The 18,210-nt window shown below is 42.9% G+C and overlaps 1 protein-coding gene across 2 annotated transcripts in view; it reads left to right on the top strand.

The window, feature by feature from the left end:
• ZMYM2 (zinc finger MYM-type containing 2) overlaps window positions 1-18,210 on the top strand; it is a 185,168-nt gene that overhangs the window by 157,191 nt on the left and 9,767 nt on the right. For both annotated transcript variants that reach the window (XM_065420814.1, XM_065420807.1), the window contains 3 exons: window positions 6,453-6,547; window positions 12,855-13,023; window positions 14,328-14,479. In XM_065420814.1, coding sequence (XP_065276886.1) covers window positions 6,453-6,547; window positions 12,855-13,023; window positions 14,328-14,479 — 416 coding nt within the window. The remainder of the gene's footprint in view (window positions 1-6,452; window positions 6,548-12,854; window positions 13,024-14,327; window positions 14,480-18,210) is intronic.

Below are 18,210 nucleotides of genomic sequence, written 5' to 3'. Positions count from 1 at the left end.
TAATCTCCTCCCTTCGATGGTGAACAGATTTGCTCCAGGTTTGCTCTGGAGTGCCCTTCCTTCCATCCTCTCCAAGTATGATGATAACGGATGCATCGTTCGATGGCTGGGGTGCCCACATGGGATATCACATGACGCAAGGAGCTTGGAACACTTGGGAAGCCAGGATGCACATCAACATCCTAGAATTTCGGGCGGTACATAGGGCATGCCACGTATTTTTACCTTCCATCTAATCTTGTCATGTTCTCGTTATGTCAGATGACAACACTGTGATTTGCTACATAAACAAGTGAGGAGGCACAAGGTCCCCAACGTTGTGTGCAGAAGCGATACACTTCTGGAAGTGGTGCATTGCATACTATATCCTATTGTTGGGGACTCAAAATGTGATTGCCAATGCTCTCAGCAGGAACTTTGTGACCAACAGCAAATGGGAGTTGCACATCATGGTTGGTGATTGCCTCTCACACCAACACCAAATACATCCAGTACTGTTTCAGGGGAGGGTTCAGCGCCCATTCATAGGGTGACACCTTGGGCATCGACTGGTCAAACTGAATCAATTACACCTTCCCTCCCCTCCTGCTCCTGCCCCACATCCTTCACAAACTCCCACGTCAGAGGACAACGGCCATCCTGATCGCCAGTTCTGGTTTCCTCTTCTCCGCATGTCAAAGCATCCTCCACTCTCGCTTCTGAGGTTCCCGGTACTGCTCAGACAACACAGCGGCAGGCTCAGGCAGCCCGATCCACAGATGCTTCACCTGAGAGCTTGGTTTTTGGATGGACACCTCCGCTAGCATGGGAATTTTCTTCGGCAGTGCAAGATGGCCTCTCCAGTAGCAGGAAGGACTTCATGAGGTGATCCTACCAAGTTAAATGGATACGTTTCACTTCCTGGGCCCACCAGAAGGGTCTTGCCACTGAGGCCATGGGCATCCCAATGCTCTTAGACTATTTCTGTCTCTGAGGGCCTCGGGGTTCGCTCTCAGCTCTGTTGAGGTGCATGTAGTGGTTATCAGTGCTTTCCACCCTCCTCTGGATGAGAATTCGTTTTTCACTCAGCCTTTGACTCCCAGATTCTGGTAGGGCCTTGTACACAGATACCCTCCCATTCAGCCTATCACTCCTCAGTGGGACCTCAGTCTAGTCCTGATGGCATTGATGAACTCACCCTTTGAACCTCTGGCCTCCTGCTCACTTTCTCTTCTTTCCATGAAGGTCGCTTTCCTTGTTGCTATTATCTCTGCAAGAAGGGTTGGTGAACTGGGGGCCAAGATGGCAAATCCCCTTTTCATCACATTCCATAAGGACAAAGTCTCACTGTGCTTGCACCCCAAATTTCAACCAAAAGTTGTTTCCTGCTTCCTCCTCAACCAACCTATATATCTGCCTACCTTCTTTTCTAAACTGCTAGCCTCAAAGGAGGAATGGCAGCTTCACTCCCTTGATGCATGTAGGGCCCTGGCCTTTTACCTACAAAGGCCAAGGTCATTCCGGAAGTCTCATAGACTATTTGTTGCCATAGCGGAGAGAATTCAGGGGCAGGCCGTCTCCAGTCAGAGAATCTCAAAGTGGGTCTCAGGGTGCATTACACTCCGCTATCAATTGTTAGGGCAGTCCCAACCAGGTGGGATAGGGGCCCATTCCATGAGAGCGCAATCATCAACTATGGCCGTGCTCTACAAAGTGGTCTCTACGGACATATGTAAAGCGGTCATGTGGAGTTTAGTACATACCTTTTCTTATTATGCTCTAGTCCAGGGATCGGCAACCTTTGGCACGCAGCTCGCTAGGGTAAGCACCCTGGCGGGCCGGTTTGTTTACCTGCCGCGTCTGCAGGTTCAACCGATCGCGGCTCCCACTGGCCGCGGTTCGCTGCTCCAGGCCAATGGGGGCTGTGGGAAGTGGCACGGGCCAAGGGATGTGCTGGCTGCCGCTTCCCGCCGCCCCCATTGGCCTGGCGATCGGCCGAACTTGCGGACGCGACAAGTAAACCCGGCCGCCCGCCAGGGTGCTTACCCTGGCGAGCCACGTGCCAAAGGTTGCCGATCCCTGCTCTAGTCATTCTGTGGCAGATGCTTTGTTTGGTGTGGCGGTCCTCCGTTCCACGGTTCTGTCTTCTTCCTCGCAACCTCCTCCTATCTAGGTACTGCTTGTTAATCACTCTCAGTGAAATACAGTAGGGACTATCACTCGAAGAAGAAGGGGAGGTTACTTACCTATAACTGGAGGTTCTTTGAGATGTGTGGTTCCTATCTGTATTCCAATCTCGCCCTCCTTTCCCTCTGCTGCGAAACTGGTCGATTTTTTTGGTGGAGAAGGAACTGAAGGCGCAGTCATTCCGCCCTGTCCTTTATCACCTTGGGCGAAACCATGAGGCAGTACGAGGGCGCATGCACAGACCCACGGATTCTACTATTTTGAAAAGCTCTGGCTCTGGGCCTGTGGCTCATGCGCATAATCCTCAGTGGAATACAGATAGGAACCGCACATCTCGAAGAACCTCCAGTTATAGGTATGTAACCTCATTTCCCCCTTTAGTCATCTCTTTTCTTAACTGAACAGTCCCAGTTTTTTTAATCTTTCCTTGTATGAAAGCTGTTCCATTCCTCGTATGAAAGCTGTTCCATTCCCCTAATCATTTCTTTGTTCTACCATTTCCAATTCTAATATATCTTTTGAGATGGGGCGACCAGAACTACACTCAGTATTCAAAATGCAGGCATACAATGGCTTTATATAGTGGCATGATGATATTCTCTGTTTTATTATCTATCCCTTGGTTTTTAACATTCTGTTAACTTTTTTGACTACGATTGCACATTGAGCAGATGTTTTCAAAGAACTATCTACAATGACCAAGTTCTCTTTCTTGAGTGGTAATAGCTAATTTAGTCCCCATCATTTTGTATGTCATCCCTTTAAAGTTTACTGTCTTGCTTCTTTGGGTGGTTGGTTGTTCAGCTTTGGCAGACGGAGGGTGTATGAGTGAGTTCCTCATCCTTCGAAAGAAACTTTTCCAAATAGAGCGCTATAGTCTGGCTCCTGGAAGGAGCAGGTCTTAGACAAAAGAAGGTAGGTGCACCATTTGGCTTTGAGAGTGGACTTGGGGAAAGCATTCTTAAGGCTGCCTCAGGGACTCTGGACACACCCTGGCTCACATTCCGGAAGATGAAAATGAAACATCCTCTATATTGCCAGATGCAAGACCAAGAAGACACACCTTGTACTCAGACCTGCTCAACCTCTCCATACCACCCCCAGTCATGCTTCCAGTAGTCCCAGATCTTCTGGCTCAGAATGGAGATGAGATGCTGCAACCAAACCTCCACTCTCTCTATCTAACCATGTGGATGCTTTCTGGTTGACTCAAGCAGAGAGGTCCTGCTTGCCGGAGGTGCAGGAGGTATGATAAACAGCATGTAGGAGTTAACAAGGACGACTTATCTTTTGAAATGGATGAGATTCTCCAGCTGGGCCCACGGGTACCATATTCCCCCTGTTCAGGCAAGCATCCAGGATACACTGGAGTCAATTAAAGCAAGTGAGTGTTTCTTAAGGCTCCTGGCGGGTGCACCTAGTGGCCATATCAGCTGGCCATCCATCTGTTGATTGACCATTCCTTTGTATTCTTACACCCAATAGCAAAGAGATTCCTGAAAGGCATCTCTAGACTCTTTCCACCACTTAAGGACCCAAACCCAGCATGGGACCTTAATGTGATCCTCTCCAGGCTAATGGAAGCCCTGTAGGGCAATGAGCCTGTTGCCAGTGGCTCAATCTCACCATAAAAGTTGGCAATCACATCAGCCAGAAGGGTTGGAGAGACTCAGGCATTAATGGTGGGACCCTCCAGATACCATCATATATAAGGATGAGGGGACAATGAAGCCCCACCCAAGATTCCTGCCAAAAGTAGCATTGGAATTCCACATCAGTGAGACGATCAGCCTACCTGTGTTCTTCCTGAAGCCTCATGCAGGGAGAGCAGAACAGAGTTTGCACATACTGGACATGCAAAGGGTGCTGCTATATTACTTGGACAGGGTCAAGCCCTTCCAGAAATCACCCAGACTCCTCTTTTGCTTATAGGGAAAGGGTTATGGGTCAAGCAGTACCCACCCAGAGACTATCTGGCTGGAGCATCAAATCATGCTTTTGACTCGCAAGGATGCTACTTCCATACAAAGTGTTAGTGCGTTCCTCCATATACAGTCTCTATCAGTGGCTTCTTTGGTGTGCCTTCCCATCAGTGACATCTGCAGAGCAGCAGAGTGGTCATCTGTCCACACATTTATGAAGCATTACACACTGGTGTAGGTGACCAGGGATGATGCCAGATTTGACAGGACTGTAAGGACTACTGTTTGGAAGTCACCAGCTGTGGAATTAACGGACTATCAAAATAAAAAAGGTTACTTACCTGTACAGTACTGATTTTCTTTGAGATATGTAGTCTGTATATGTATTCCACAACCCACCCGCTGTTACTACTTCGGAATTCCCCAAACCCTGAGCTCTGAAGGTGGTGAAGGAACTGAGGGTGATGAGGTGGCTCCAGGTTCCTCACTGGAATGCTTTAGAGTGTAAGGGTGCATGCACTGCCACTCAGACGCTGTGGGCTAGAAAGTTTTCTGGCACATGCACTGCCCCCGCAATCGCAAGCTGTGGAATGTGATTTGGACTACACATCTTAAAGAATATCAGTGACTGAACAGCTGAGTAATCCTTTCCTTGGATGTGTGGCATAAGGCCATTCAGCCCCACTCTGAACTCAGACAGTGTTTGGTAGTTAAAGGGGAAGTCAGCCTCCTTTTACTATTAAAAGTCAATAAAGTTTACAGCCTGCAGCTTTAAATCCAGTCTGTCTTCGTTTTGCTGTGTGTCCTGATCAAAAATTGGTGGCTTCTTTCCACTTCTCAGGGGTTAATCAGAGATGTAGTATTGGAGCCTTACCTTATAATTATAATTAATAATTTGTATTACCATCGCTACTAGGAGCCCTAGTTATAGACCAGATCCCATTGTGTTAGGTGCTTTACAAACACAGAAAAAAAGACTGTGCCTGCTCCAAAAAGGCAATCTAAGACTTAGTAATGTTAACTTTACATTTTGTTATAAACAAAAATAAATGAACAAAGTACATTTTGTAACGTCACCCTAATTTGTTTGTTTTCTACTGTTTATTCACTAAGTGTATGTCTACACAGCAACTAGATACCCCACAGCTTGAGCCCTGTGAGCCTGAGTCAGCTGGCGTGGGCCAGCCGCAGGTGTCTAGTTGCTGTGTAGAAATACCATTACTTGCTAATTCACACAATGGGATCATAGGTTGCATAGGTGAAAGAAAAACTGCAAACGGATGTGTTATGTGCCTCTCTTAATAAAATAGAAGAATGGCCATACTGGGTGAGACCAGTGGTCCACCTACCCCAGTATCCTGTCTTCCAACGGACCGGTGCCACTTGCTTTAGAGGTAATGAATGGAACAGGGCAGTTTATCAAGTGATCCATACCCCATTGTCCAATCCCAGCTTCTGGCAATCTGAGATTTTAGGGATGTCCAGAGCATAGGGTTGCATCCCTGACCATTTTGGCTAATAGCCATTGATGGCACTTTCCTCCATGAACATATCTAATTCTTTTTTTAACCCTGTTACACTTTTGACCTTCAAAACATCTTCTAGCAGTGAGTTCCACAACTTGACTGTGTTATGTGAAGAAGTACTTCCTTGTGTTTGTTTTAAACCTGTTGCCTATTAATTTCAGCAGGTGAACCCTGGTTCTTGTGTTATGTGAAAGGGTAATTGTTGAACAGCACTTGTCCCAGTACAGATCTTTGGGGAACCTTGCTATTACCTCTCTCTTCTATGAAAACTGACCAGTTATTCCTGCCCTTGGTTTCCTGTCTTTTTACTAGTTACTGATCCATGAGAGGAATTTCCCTTTTATCCCATGACTGCCTACTTTTAATTCATCTGTGTGTCTGATAAATCTGTTCTTTACTATAATTTCAACCAGTTTGCCTTGTACTAAAGTTAGACTTGCTGGCTTGTAATTGCCAGGATCATCTCTGGAGCAGTTTTAAAAAATAGGCGTTGCGTTAGCTATCTGCCAGTCATCTGATGCAGAGAGAGATTTATGCGATAGGTTATATATCACCGTTAGTAGGCTTACACCATATTAGTGTTGTAACAGACCACTTGAAAATTTTTCTTCATCATTAAATTGCTTTTGAAATTGGTATTTCATATAAAATACCAAAACAGAGTGAATTGCCTCTTCTGAAATCCTACACTTGGTACTGCAACAAATGTCAGCAGAACATTATCATCTGTGTACTCTAATAGACTCCTTGTATCAGTGCAAATTTATGTAACTCATAACCTTGGACCATGTAATCTTTCAAAAGTTTTATGAAACTTAAGTTTCTAATATATTTGCAGCGGCTGAGGAGCTTGATACAGAAAATGAATTTTTGCTGCCTCCTGTCTTTGGGGAAGAATATGAGGAACAGCCAAGACCTCGATCCAAAAAGAAGGTAATAGATCATGTGATTCAAATACAAAAAAACTTTGTACACTGCAGGTTGACTAAATTTTAGATCACTCTGAGAACTGAAGTTATTGCTAATTAAAATATTAATATGTCTACTTGCTTTGGAATGAAATAGTACATTTGTTCAAGTGGTAAAATTAATTCAGTGCCTTGCAATTAATTCAGTATAATACTTACTCCAGATTTGTCATCAGGCAGAGTGAGTAGGAGAGTGGTTGCCAGTTAATTTCTGGGGTTTAATCCCATCTTTGCCACTGACTTGTATAGCCTTGTACAAATCACTTTACTGCTGCCTCAGTTCCCCTATTTGTAAAGTGGAAACACTAAATCAGGGGTGGCCAAACTTACTGACCCTCCAAGAACTTCCATTGAGCGTAGAGCTTTACTTTGCTCAGCCAATTATATAAATGTATTAGCTTACTGGAGCAGCCACTATTAGTAATGATTATAAGTATTTTTCAATCGCTCAAAATTTTCCCAGACTTTGTTTCCACTCTGAAATTTTCCAGGTTTGAGGGCTGACCAAGTTTGATTTTTGGTTGTTGAAAATCTGAGCGGAAACAGTTCTGATGATTTTGAGTGTGAGTCAGGGGGAAAATATTTTCCCTATTTTTTGAAAGCATGATATATTTTTTAAAAAATGCTGCTGCATTTAACAGTTCTAAAGACAATGATTGGGTATAGAAAAGCTGAAGTTTGGATCAAAAAAGCCCTCGATGAGAAGTGCCTTTGAGTGTTCTGGTGAAAATTGGTTTTGATTAGCAGTTAAGATTTGTCAAAAATTGTTCTTGGCAGATGCACAGTATGTTTTGCACAGATTTTTTTTTTTTTTGGCTAAACTCATGAAGTGCAAAACTAAGACTGTGTTGTCCATGTGTGCATGGGAGAAGAATTTAGCAAAAGTCCCTGTGTATCTTGTAAATCATATGGGACCATTGATATTGTTTGCTTGCTCTCTTTTTAAGACGGTGCAGTATTTGGGTTGCTCTTTTCCTAGCCTTCTCCTTTGAATAGTATCCCTATGGGTGCTCCACTCCAGGTATGCTTGCATCCCTGCACTGCCGATTGGAGAACTTTGGTAGCAGTGTCCATTTGGCCCGCACATGCACTGTCCCCCACCCCATGCTCTGCCATGAGGCTAAGCAACACTCACGGGCCAACTCCTCTCAGTTCCTTCTCAACAACCCTGGCTAGAGATGGAGCTATTATCAGTCCATTCTTCAGATTATCTCTCTCTTAGCACTTCAGTAGTTAGTTAATACTTTTCTCTTAGTTGTAGAGCTTTCTTTAGCGTCTCTTTCTTAACATGTAAGGACTATGGGTCAAAGAAAACAGCCATGAACCTGCAGCCTCAGGCATAAATCCCGCACTCCACATTTTCCAACTCAACACTATTATGAGCCTCAAAGGAAAAATCCAGATTTTCCAAATGTAAACCATCAGGCCACAGTCTTCCTTGTCACAAACATCCACCTCAAAACATCAGCTTTGACATCTTGGTTGGGGCACCGACAGACCTCTCCCCTCAACACCAACTGCAACTGAGCTACCCATCACACACACCTGGATACCACCTTGCTTCGTTCCACAACAATTGGGAATGAATAACATCTGACCAAAGGATCCTGGAAATCATCCATAATGGGTACTCTGTCCATGTCACCTTCCCCCAGCACCCTTCCCTGTCCCTCTTCAGGGACCTTTCTCGCAAGAGTTTATTACGACAAGAAATAGATCTCCTCCATCTAGGAGCCATAGAACCTATACCTCTAGATCTACAAAGCAAAGGTTTCTACTCTTATTATTTCCTGATACCCAAGAAGAGGGGAGGTGGGAGACCCATACTGGGCCTCAAAGCACTGAATAAATTTGTGAAAGCTCAAAAATTCAGGATGGTCACACTAGCAGTGATCATTCCATCTTTCGAACAGGGAGATAGGCATCCTGCAGGTCGAGAGCTGAAAACCAATTTCCAAATATCGATCCTACCTTCCCACAGACGATTTCTCAGATTTAGGCTATGTCTATACTAGAGAGCTTACAATGGCACAGCTGTACCAATGTAGCTGCACTGCTATAAGATATCCCGTGTACCTGCTCTATGCTCTTCCATCGACATAATTAAACCACACCCCTGAGCGACATAAGTTATAACAACAAAAGTGCTAGTGTAGACATAGCCTTACACTGGGCCAGGACCATTACCAATAGAGAGTACTCCCCTTTAGCCTCTCATCGGCTTCGCGAGTATTCTCCAACGTCTTCTCCGTAGTGGCGGCTCACCTATGCTTTCAGGGGATTATGATCTATCCCTATCTGGACGATTGTCTCCTCAGAGCCTGCTCCTTCAACAAGGCCCACCAGGTTACCCAAACCGCTGTAGACTTGTTCACGGAACTGGGTCTCCAGATCAATGTCCAAAAATCAACGTTCATTCCCTGTATAGCACTTAGAGTTCATAGGAGCCAATCTTGACTCATTACAGGCGAGGGCGCTCCTGCCACAGCACAGGTTGCACACACTGGTCACACTCATAGAGACAGTACAGATCAGCCCTCAAATATCAGTCAGACACTGCCTCCACCTTCTGGGATATAGGGTGACTGGCGCATCCATGATACCTCATGTCAGAATTCACATGAGGTGCCTCCAGATGTGGTTCAGCTCTGTCTACACGCCGAACAAAGATAGACTAGACAAACCTTTATCACTGCCCACCAAATTCTAACACTCCCTGGACTGGTGGAAGGACTTAGCAAATGTCTGCACAGGGATCCCTTTCTCGCAAACTCCCATCATTACTCCTCACCACTGATGCATCCCTCAGAGGATGGGGCACACATGTCAACAATCTTACCAGACAGGGCAAGTGGTCATCCATGGAAATGTCTCTTCACATCAACCTCCTCGAACTTAGACTGGTCAGGAATGCCAGCACCCACTTCCTTCCACTAATCAAGGGTACACACACAAGAGTCTTGACAGACAACACCACATGTATGTACTACATAAATCGACATGGAGGCGCCAGATCATCCTCCATTTGCGTGGAAGCACTAAAGCTATGGAACCGGTGCATTTCCCACAGAATCACACTATCGCAGCCTACCTTCCAGGAGTACAAAACTTGATAGTGGACCGTCTCAGTCGCAAGTTCCCACATGACCACAAATGGGAGATAAACTCAGCAATACTGCACATACTGTTCAGGAGGTGGAGGAGACCAACTACAGACTTGTTCACCACTTACCTGAACAATGTCCACATTACTCTAGGGCAGGAATAGGACACTCTTTGGGGGATGCTTTCCTTCTTCTGTGGAACAGGGACCTTCTCTACATCTTTCCCCCATTCCCCTTACTGTTGAAAGTCCTGTTAAAAATAAAAAGAGCAAACATCATAGTGACTGCTCCCATCTGGCCAAGACACATGTTTGTACCCTTACCTGTCACAACTGGTGACATGCCCTCTGATCTCTCTCCAACCCACTCCATGTCTCCTCTCACAGAACAAAGGACACACTCTTCATCCCAATCTGCAGATACTCCGACTCAAGGCCTAGCTCCTTCATGGTTCCAGCACATAGAAAGATCCTGCTCTGAGGAGGTACAGGAAGTGTTGTTACAGTAGAAAACAGTCTACCAGTCATACTTACCTGCAAAAGTGGACCAGGTTTCAGGTCTGGTGTAATTCCAGGCAAATTTCCCTGATATCTGCTAATCTTCCAGTGGTCTTAAATCATATACTGACTCCCAAGCAATCAGGACTAGCTCTCATTTCAAAGTTCACCTAGCGGCCATAGCAGCCTTCCATCAACAAGTAGAGGGCTCTCACACCCAACCGCAAAATGATTCTTCGGGGTATAGTAAATCTTTTCCCCCAACCCAGACATCCTATCCCAACATGGGACCTAAATCTAGTACTAAAAAGCCTAACTAGACCGCCCTTTGACCCCCATGGCTACTTTTTCGCTCACATATCTGTAGCTGAAGACAGCCTTTCTGGCGGCAATCACCTTGGCAAGACCGCACCCTAAGTTCATTCCCAAGGTGACCTCGTCTTTTCACATAAACCGACTCACTACCTGACTGTTTACCCTAAACCTCACCGTGATAACAGGGAGCCTATTCTGCACACGCTAAACGTTAGGAGAGCCCTGGCCTTTTATCTGGACAGGACAAAGGCCTTTAGGAAGTCTCCTAAGCTCTTCCTTTTTATTGCGAAGGTCTAAAGGTGCACCAATATTGGCCCAGAGACTCTCCAAATGGGTCTCAAACTGTATCAAACACTGCTATGAGGTTCTCAATGTAATACCTCCATCTGGAATCCGCACACACTCCCCATGTCTGTTTCCTCCTCTGTCACCTTCCTCAAGAATGTACCTATCTTGGAAATCTGTAGAGCAGCAACCTGGGCATCTGCATCTACCTTCGCAGAGCACTATGCGATTACTGGGGACTCTGCTTCTGACGCTATCTTTAGCTCCGCAGTATTGTCATCCATAACAGACTAGACTCCGAAGCCCCAGCCTCCCGTTGGGGATTCACCTACAGTGGAGCATCCTTGGGAACACTACTCAGAGAAGAAGAGGAAGTTACTCCCCTTGTGCAATAACTAATGATGGTTCTTCGAGAGGGGTGTCTCTATGGGTGCTCCACAACCCACCCTCCTCCCCTGTATTTCGGAGTTCTTGTCAGGAACTCTGCAGTAGCGAAGGAACGGAGGGGAGTTCACCCATGCACGCTGGTTAGCCTCGTAGCAGAGCATGAGGCGGGGGACAGCGTATGTGCAGGCTGAGTGAACGCTGCTATCAGAGTTCTCCAATCTGCAGCACAGGGACTCAAGCGCACCTACAGTGGAGCACCCAGAGGGGGACACATCTCGAAGAACAATCGTTCCTGCACAAGGTGAGTGACTTCCTCTTTTCTGAACAGCCTTATATATGGCACACACTTTGGTGATTTGCCAGGCAAATAGTCACTGTTATTGATGCTGTTCTTTGAGCCTACCCTATAGATGCACTGTCACATGTTTTAACTCCCGTCCTAGAGATTTTGGGATGGTACCTCAGAATTGTTCCATGCCTATACCTGTCAATATCAAAAAGCTATAAAATGAGACATTTGGGGGGAAATGGGGAAATGCATTATGAGCATTAAATCCACTTTTTGGAGGGAGAGATTTGGAAGAATATTGCAAAAACATTACTAAAGAAATAGCACCAGCTTCCTTTTATGGGGAAAGATGTCATATACGCCAATTATCGCCAGTCTATAGAAGGAAAATCCTCAGACTTCTAACTATGTAAGATTTGGCATCCTTTTCTCTAAGTCCATAAGTTTAATAAAGATGCACTACTTTACCTGACATTCCTACTCTTAGTGTGCAAAATAACTGAAACAGAGTGTGTAACATTAATAAATACTCCTAAAGAAATGTCCTTACATGTATGCTACTAGTAACATCCTGATCATTGGCTTTCGTTGTTTATGCTCTTCAGATCCGTTTTTGCACTTCACTCAGTTTAGGCACTGAAAATAGATTGCCCAGATTCTTTTGTTCATAGTCTGTTCATAGTCTGTTTCCAGTCAGTTTCCACTTGTGGCACACAGGCACCAGCACAAACTGTAGTGTAGCAAACTGTTTCATAGCATTTTTTTTTAAATGATGAAGAAAATTCTATTAATATTAGGGTTTCTGAAACCTTCTTTATATTTTGCTTACTAAATTTAAATGTGGGTCCTGCACAAGCTGGAATTGGTCTTTCAGTATTTAGTATATTTTCAAAAGGGGTCAGGTCTAGCCTCCCTGTTTTTGGGTGCAGTTTGCAAAATGAATGATGGACTCAGCTTTTAGTTGCACCTCTAACTTCCTGATTTGCATATTTGCAAAATGAGGACTTGAAAATTAATCTATAATCTTACTCTGTGAACTGTGGTGCCAGGAGTGTGTGTTTCTTAGTGTGATTCACTAATGTAACACTTTCTTTATAATAAAAAAAAGTCCATCTAACTTCATCTATCTTAGATACCACTTTGTTAGGTGTCTTAGAAGTACCTGAGTCAGCACAGGTAGAACTGTTTTTGGAAGCGTCTTCAGTATAAGGACCCACCTATTGACTCTAGCTGAATGAAACAAATATTGCTACTTCCGTTTTATAATTCAAAATCTGGCTGGCAGTTCGTTATAGTTTGCTTAGTTTCTATGTTTTTAGATAAGGGTAATATTACTGACTGTAAGTTAGATCAGTTTAATAAGCAGTAATATTTACAGATTTATTTCAATGACAGGGAGTGAAGAGAAAAGCAGTGTCAGAATACCAGTCTCATGATGATAGCTCTGAGAATTCAGAGTGTAGTTTTCCTTTCAAATATGCATATGGTGTAAATGCGTGGAAACACTGGGTAAAAACTAGGAGTCTAGATGAAGATCTGCCAGTATTAGAGGAACTGAAATCAAGTAAGTATTGCCCACATATTTGTAATTCATTTTAATTTTTTATAAGAACTTTTATATTTTCATGAACTCTTCACCTTTTATAAACTAATTCTTAATATAAAATATTAACTACTGTTTTCAAGTTTTAATCAAAACCTGTGTACAACAGAATTATTTATTTCTGAAAATAGCTGCTTAACTCTTTTTCCAAGTTCCCACAAACATGGCTTTTCCTAAAGACACCTTCTGCAGTAGATTCTGAGTCCTGGGTCTTGTGCTCTTGGTATGAAACAGGATTGACTACTCTAGTTGTCAGCATTTATTGTGGCCCCTTGGTTTTCTAGCAGCCCCCTGGTTCTCCTTATCTCTTAGCCAGCCCCAGAGTTCACATCGTAAGAGGTCTTCAGCTGGGGACGGAGTTGGCAGTGCAGAGCTTCTAACCTCGACCTGTTTGTGGGGCTCTGCTCAAGTGGGCTTCGGAGCTATGGAATGCAGCTGCCCTTCCTGCAAGGCTCTTCTGGTATCAGCATTTACCTTGGCCCCTGGGGCCACTAATCTCCTCTTCTGCTAGTCTGTCATGTGCTTTAGCACAGCCATAGACACCAGAAATGCAGCCATTCTTTCTGAAACCTCCCTCCCCCACTCCCTGTATTTGAATTAATACCTTGGGCTACTGTCTTACTCCACCTTTTCCTCAGCCTGGCATGACAGTAAATTCTCCACGGTGGGTAATAATCTTCCCATCATGGCACAGTGTAGTGTAGTCAATTAACATAGCCTTGAATCTGGTGGCTTTGCTGCGTAATTTAGGTCAAATATATCAGGTACAACACTGGAACTCACTTATTAATCTGCGCAGAGAATGTCTAAACCAGTAGTTTTCAACCAGGGGTCCAGGGCCCCCTAGGGGACCTCGAGCAGGTTTCAGGGGGGCCTCCAAGCAGGGCCAGCATTAGACTCCCTCGGACCCAGGGCGAAAAGTTGACGCCCCACGGTATGGGGCTGAAGCCCAGGTCCCTGAGCCCCGCCACTCGGGGATGAAGCTGAAGCCTGAGCAATGTAATTTATGGGGGGCCCCGTGGCATGGGGCCCCAGGCAGTTGCCCTGCTTGCCACCCCCTAACGCTGGCCCTGGCTTTTATATGCAGCAAACCAGTTATTGTGGCACAGGTGGGCCATGGAGTTTTGATAGTATGTTCGGGGGGCCTCAGGAAAAAAAAAAAAAAAAAAGGTTGGGAACTTCTGATCTAAACCATTTCCCCTCCCATAGCAAATAATGTTAATGTTGTTGTGTAATGTTATATTTGTTTTATCTTTATTTTACAGCAAAATCTGTGAAATTAAAGGAAGATCTGCTATCGCATACTGTAGCTGAGCTAAACTATGGCTTGTCACGTTTTGTCAATGAAATTCGAAGACCGAATGGAGAGAACTATACACCTGACAGCATCTATTATCTGTGTCTTGGGATTCAGGAGGTTAGTAATCTAGAAGATGCAGTAGACTATGGAGCTGATGATTTGACTCTGATATATGCTTTAATGAAAGAATTGGGGATAAGAAAATATGGATTTATTGGTTGATAAGTGGCTAGGAGGCATTATGAACATAGGAGCTGTGTTAATTTGGAATGCAGAGAGATCATATAAATTACATAATGGAAAGGTGTGTGTTTTGATGATGAACTGCAAATACATCTGGAAATTTGAAAGAAAGGTGGTACAACATGATACTTTTAAACCTTGTGCTAAATGAAGGTAAGGAATGAGTTGCCTTACATTCACTTGTGTCTGACAAAAACAATTTTTCAAATGTTGCAATTTGTGTAGATTGCCTAAGATGATTTAATGATCAAGCAGAATGAAACAGTTAACTAACTGTATCTACACAGAAAATGACTATTTTCACAAACTGTGGAAGCAACATTGATAATGATGACTAATTTATTCGTTAGTGGATGGAGGGGACAGCTGTGTGGTGGAATGCTTATTGGGCAGAGCTGCCTTTGCTGAATACTGAGCACTATTAGCCTGCCTTAGTTTGTGGAATGTAAAAAGGTTTAATAGTTATACAAAGTGATTTAAAATTCTTTCATACTTCATATCAGAAAAGAGCCACTATAATTCCATTGCAGATAAAGACAGTAAAAGACCATTAGATTCTTAGATAAAGAAGGTGTTCCATAACTTTTATCTTTGAAGTAGAGGGGCATCTCAATTTTATTTTCTGTTTGTGGTGCAGAAAGCAGCCTGTAGTTTAAACATTCTAAATTCCGAGCTGAAAATGATAAGGCTGAAAATTTCAGTCAGTCCAACATCATTTATATATGTGTCTAATATAGAGCACCAGCTCTTCTTTAACCAGCTATCACCCTAGCTAATCTTTCTTATTGTTAAGGGAAGGGACTGAAATCAAATAACGAATCCCTTAAACAATCAAAAATATTTTAAGAAATTCTTCTCCAACTATTTAGTTTCTAGTGGGAGCTAGCTGATAACTTTCCAAATATCAATCACGAGGAAAAGACAACATCCTTTATTTGGCAAAATATACAACGTTTTTAAGAAAATGTAGTTTAATCTCAGGTAGCTTTCCACCACTGTCCTTGCATGATCTTCTATCACTCTGACATCAGAACTCCTTATTAAATTTTTTTAAAATCAGATATACAGTACTGAAAAAAGAAGCCATCTGCTTATAAAACAGTGCTCTCCCAATAGTTGTACTCTCTCCAAATTGTTCTTTTATCTCTTCTACCCTGCCTATTTTTCTGTTGCAAATATTAGGCATATATTTAATTTTAAGTTTATAGTTATTGCTTTGTCTTGCATGGATATGAATATCAGGAACCCTAATACAAAAATAATATATTGTGACATTGGAGTAGCATTCTTTATTGATCATGCCATTGCAACTATTGTTTGTATTTGTGTTTCATATTTCAATTGGGATAGTGCCCATAGGTCCCAGTGGGATTTAGGGCCCAGTTGTGGTAGATGCTATTCAAATACATAGGAAGACTTGGTCACTGCACTGAAGAGCTAAAAGTCCACAAAGACAAAAATGAGTTGGGGATTAGAGGCTATACACACATGAGCAGTCAGGGTGACAGCAAGTACACATCTTGCTAATGCCAGATTTTGTGCATTTTAAGGAAGTATCCTCATGTGCCTTTCCCCCTTCCCTACAAGCAGAAGCAGGTTCAGACTTTCTCCTGGGGCCTAGCACTGGGAATATTTTTAAGTGACAATGTACTAAATTTGATCCCATTGTCCCTATGTGAAACAAAACCCAACTCACTTCTTAGGTCATTACATCCCTTCCTCCCAGCAGACAGCCCTAGACTGGAATCCATGGAATGGAGAATAAATATAACTTCCAGGAAAACTGTTAAAGGGCTTAAGCAGAAGGGGCTTTGATAAGCTAGGAAGGCTTATGTCAGATATTAGTTGTTAAAGGATTTTGCTAGTAATAAAACAAAATTAATATGAAAAAAACCCCTCAGACTTGTATATTCAAATAAACCAGATAAGTACTCTATGGAGGAAAACTAAATTGAGAGATCAGTATATTACAGAAAATTAAGAAATGTATGCTCTTTTCAGATCAAAGGAGTAACATTTATATTGAGGAAGAAAGCTGAGAAATTATCAAGGCAGGCAAAAAAAAAACTAATGAATTGAGAACAGTATTAAGCCTTCATTCAGATACAGTGGAAATTCCCATGGATCTAAATCTAATCAGCAGTGTTTTAGTAACTTGTACTAATACTGTCCGACAGGTTGTTGGGGAAGGCAGAGGGAAGGACAGAGAACATTTCTTCTCCCCCAATAGAATTACCATCGTTGTTGGGACTAGATAGTGCTGCAGTGATGAGCCTTATTCTCTGTTCGATACAGGCTTTGAGCATAATGGGGGTTGTGTAGAAACCTTACTTGTATTCGTTTTTCTGACATTGATATATTTTGAAAGCACATAAGAATATTTTTTTTAAAGGGACACTTGGAAAAAAGCATCAATACGTTCAAGACCAGGTAAATGTGTTAACCAAAACAAGGAAAAAAATAAGTGGAGGGATCCTCTTGAGATTTCTTATACAGACTTGTTGCATTATCTGATTTAGAATTGTAATAAATTCAAAATTGCATATCTGCAGTATTGAAAATATTTGTAAGCGTTTTAAGTTTTCAAGAAAGCATTTTTGTAAATGTATCCATTCCAAATCAATTCTCTGAACTAAGGTACCGTGTATTCAGAAACTTAAGACTTCAAAGAAAGTGTACAGATTCATTTTTCCTTATTATAAAACTAAGTGCAAAGATAAGGTAGTCAAGATATGCTGAACTTCTGCTTAATACAAATGAGTGCTGTGTTTAATGTTATTTCAAGGATGTGTACAGAAATAGAAGCCATTTCCAGAAGTGAGCACATGTTTTATTGTATTCACTAGCAACAGGCTTGTTTTCACTAAGATAATATTTAAGTGGAAGTTTTAAGAAGCCAATACTCCATTTCTTAGAAATGTCTCCAGAGAGGATAATGTCTAATACTAGTATAGCCCTCATAATTAATTCTTGGTCAGTGTTCAAAAGAGCAACCACTTCTGTCTGTAAGATTAAGATAATTAGACATTAGACTGCAGAATATTCAGGCGCCTTGCACAGTCTACCAGTTTTAGAATCATAGAAGCATAGAATATCAGGGTTGGAAGGGACCTCAGGAGGTCATCTAGTCCAACCCCCTGCTCAAAGCAGGACCAATCCCCAACTAAATCATCCCACCCAGGGCTTTGTCAAGCCTGACCTTAAAAACCTCTAAGGAAGGAGATTCCACCATCTCCCTAGGTAACCCATTCCAGTTCTTCACCACCCTCCTAGTGAAAAAGTTTTTCCTAATATCCAACCTAAACCTCCCCCACTGCAACTTGAGACCATTACCCCTTGTTCTGTCATCTGCTACCTCTGAGAACAGTCTAGTTCAGAGGTCGGCAACCTTTCAGAGGCGGTGTGCTGAGTCTTCATATATTCACTCTAATTTAAGGCTTCGTGTGCCAGTAATACATTTTACTGTTTTCAGAAGGTCTCTTTCTATAAGTCTATAATATATAACTAAACTATTGTTGTATGTAAAGTAAATAAGGTTTTTAAAATGTTTAAGAAGCTTCATTTAAAATTAAATTAAAATGCAGAGCCCCCCGGACCGTTGGCCA

This window comes from Emys orbicularis, chromosome 1, assembly GCF_028017835.1.
Source record: "Emys orbicularis isolate rEmyOrb1 chromosome 1, rEmyOrb1.hap1, whole genome shotgun sequence".
NCBI classification, from domain to species: Eukaryota; Metazoa; Chordata; order Testudines; family Emydidae; genus Emys; species Emys orbicularis.
The sequence above is the reverse complement of the archived record's forward strand: the minus strand, read 5'-3'. Positions and strand labels throughout refer to the sequence as shown.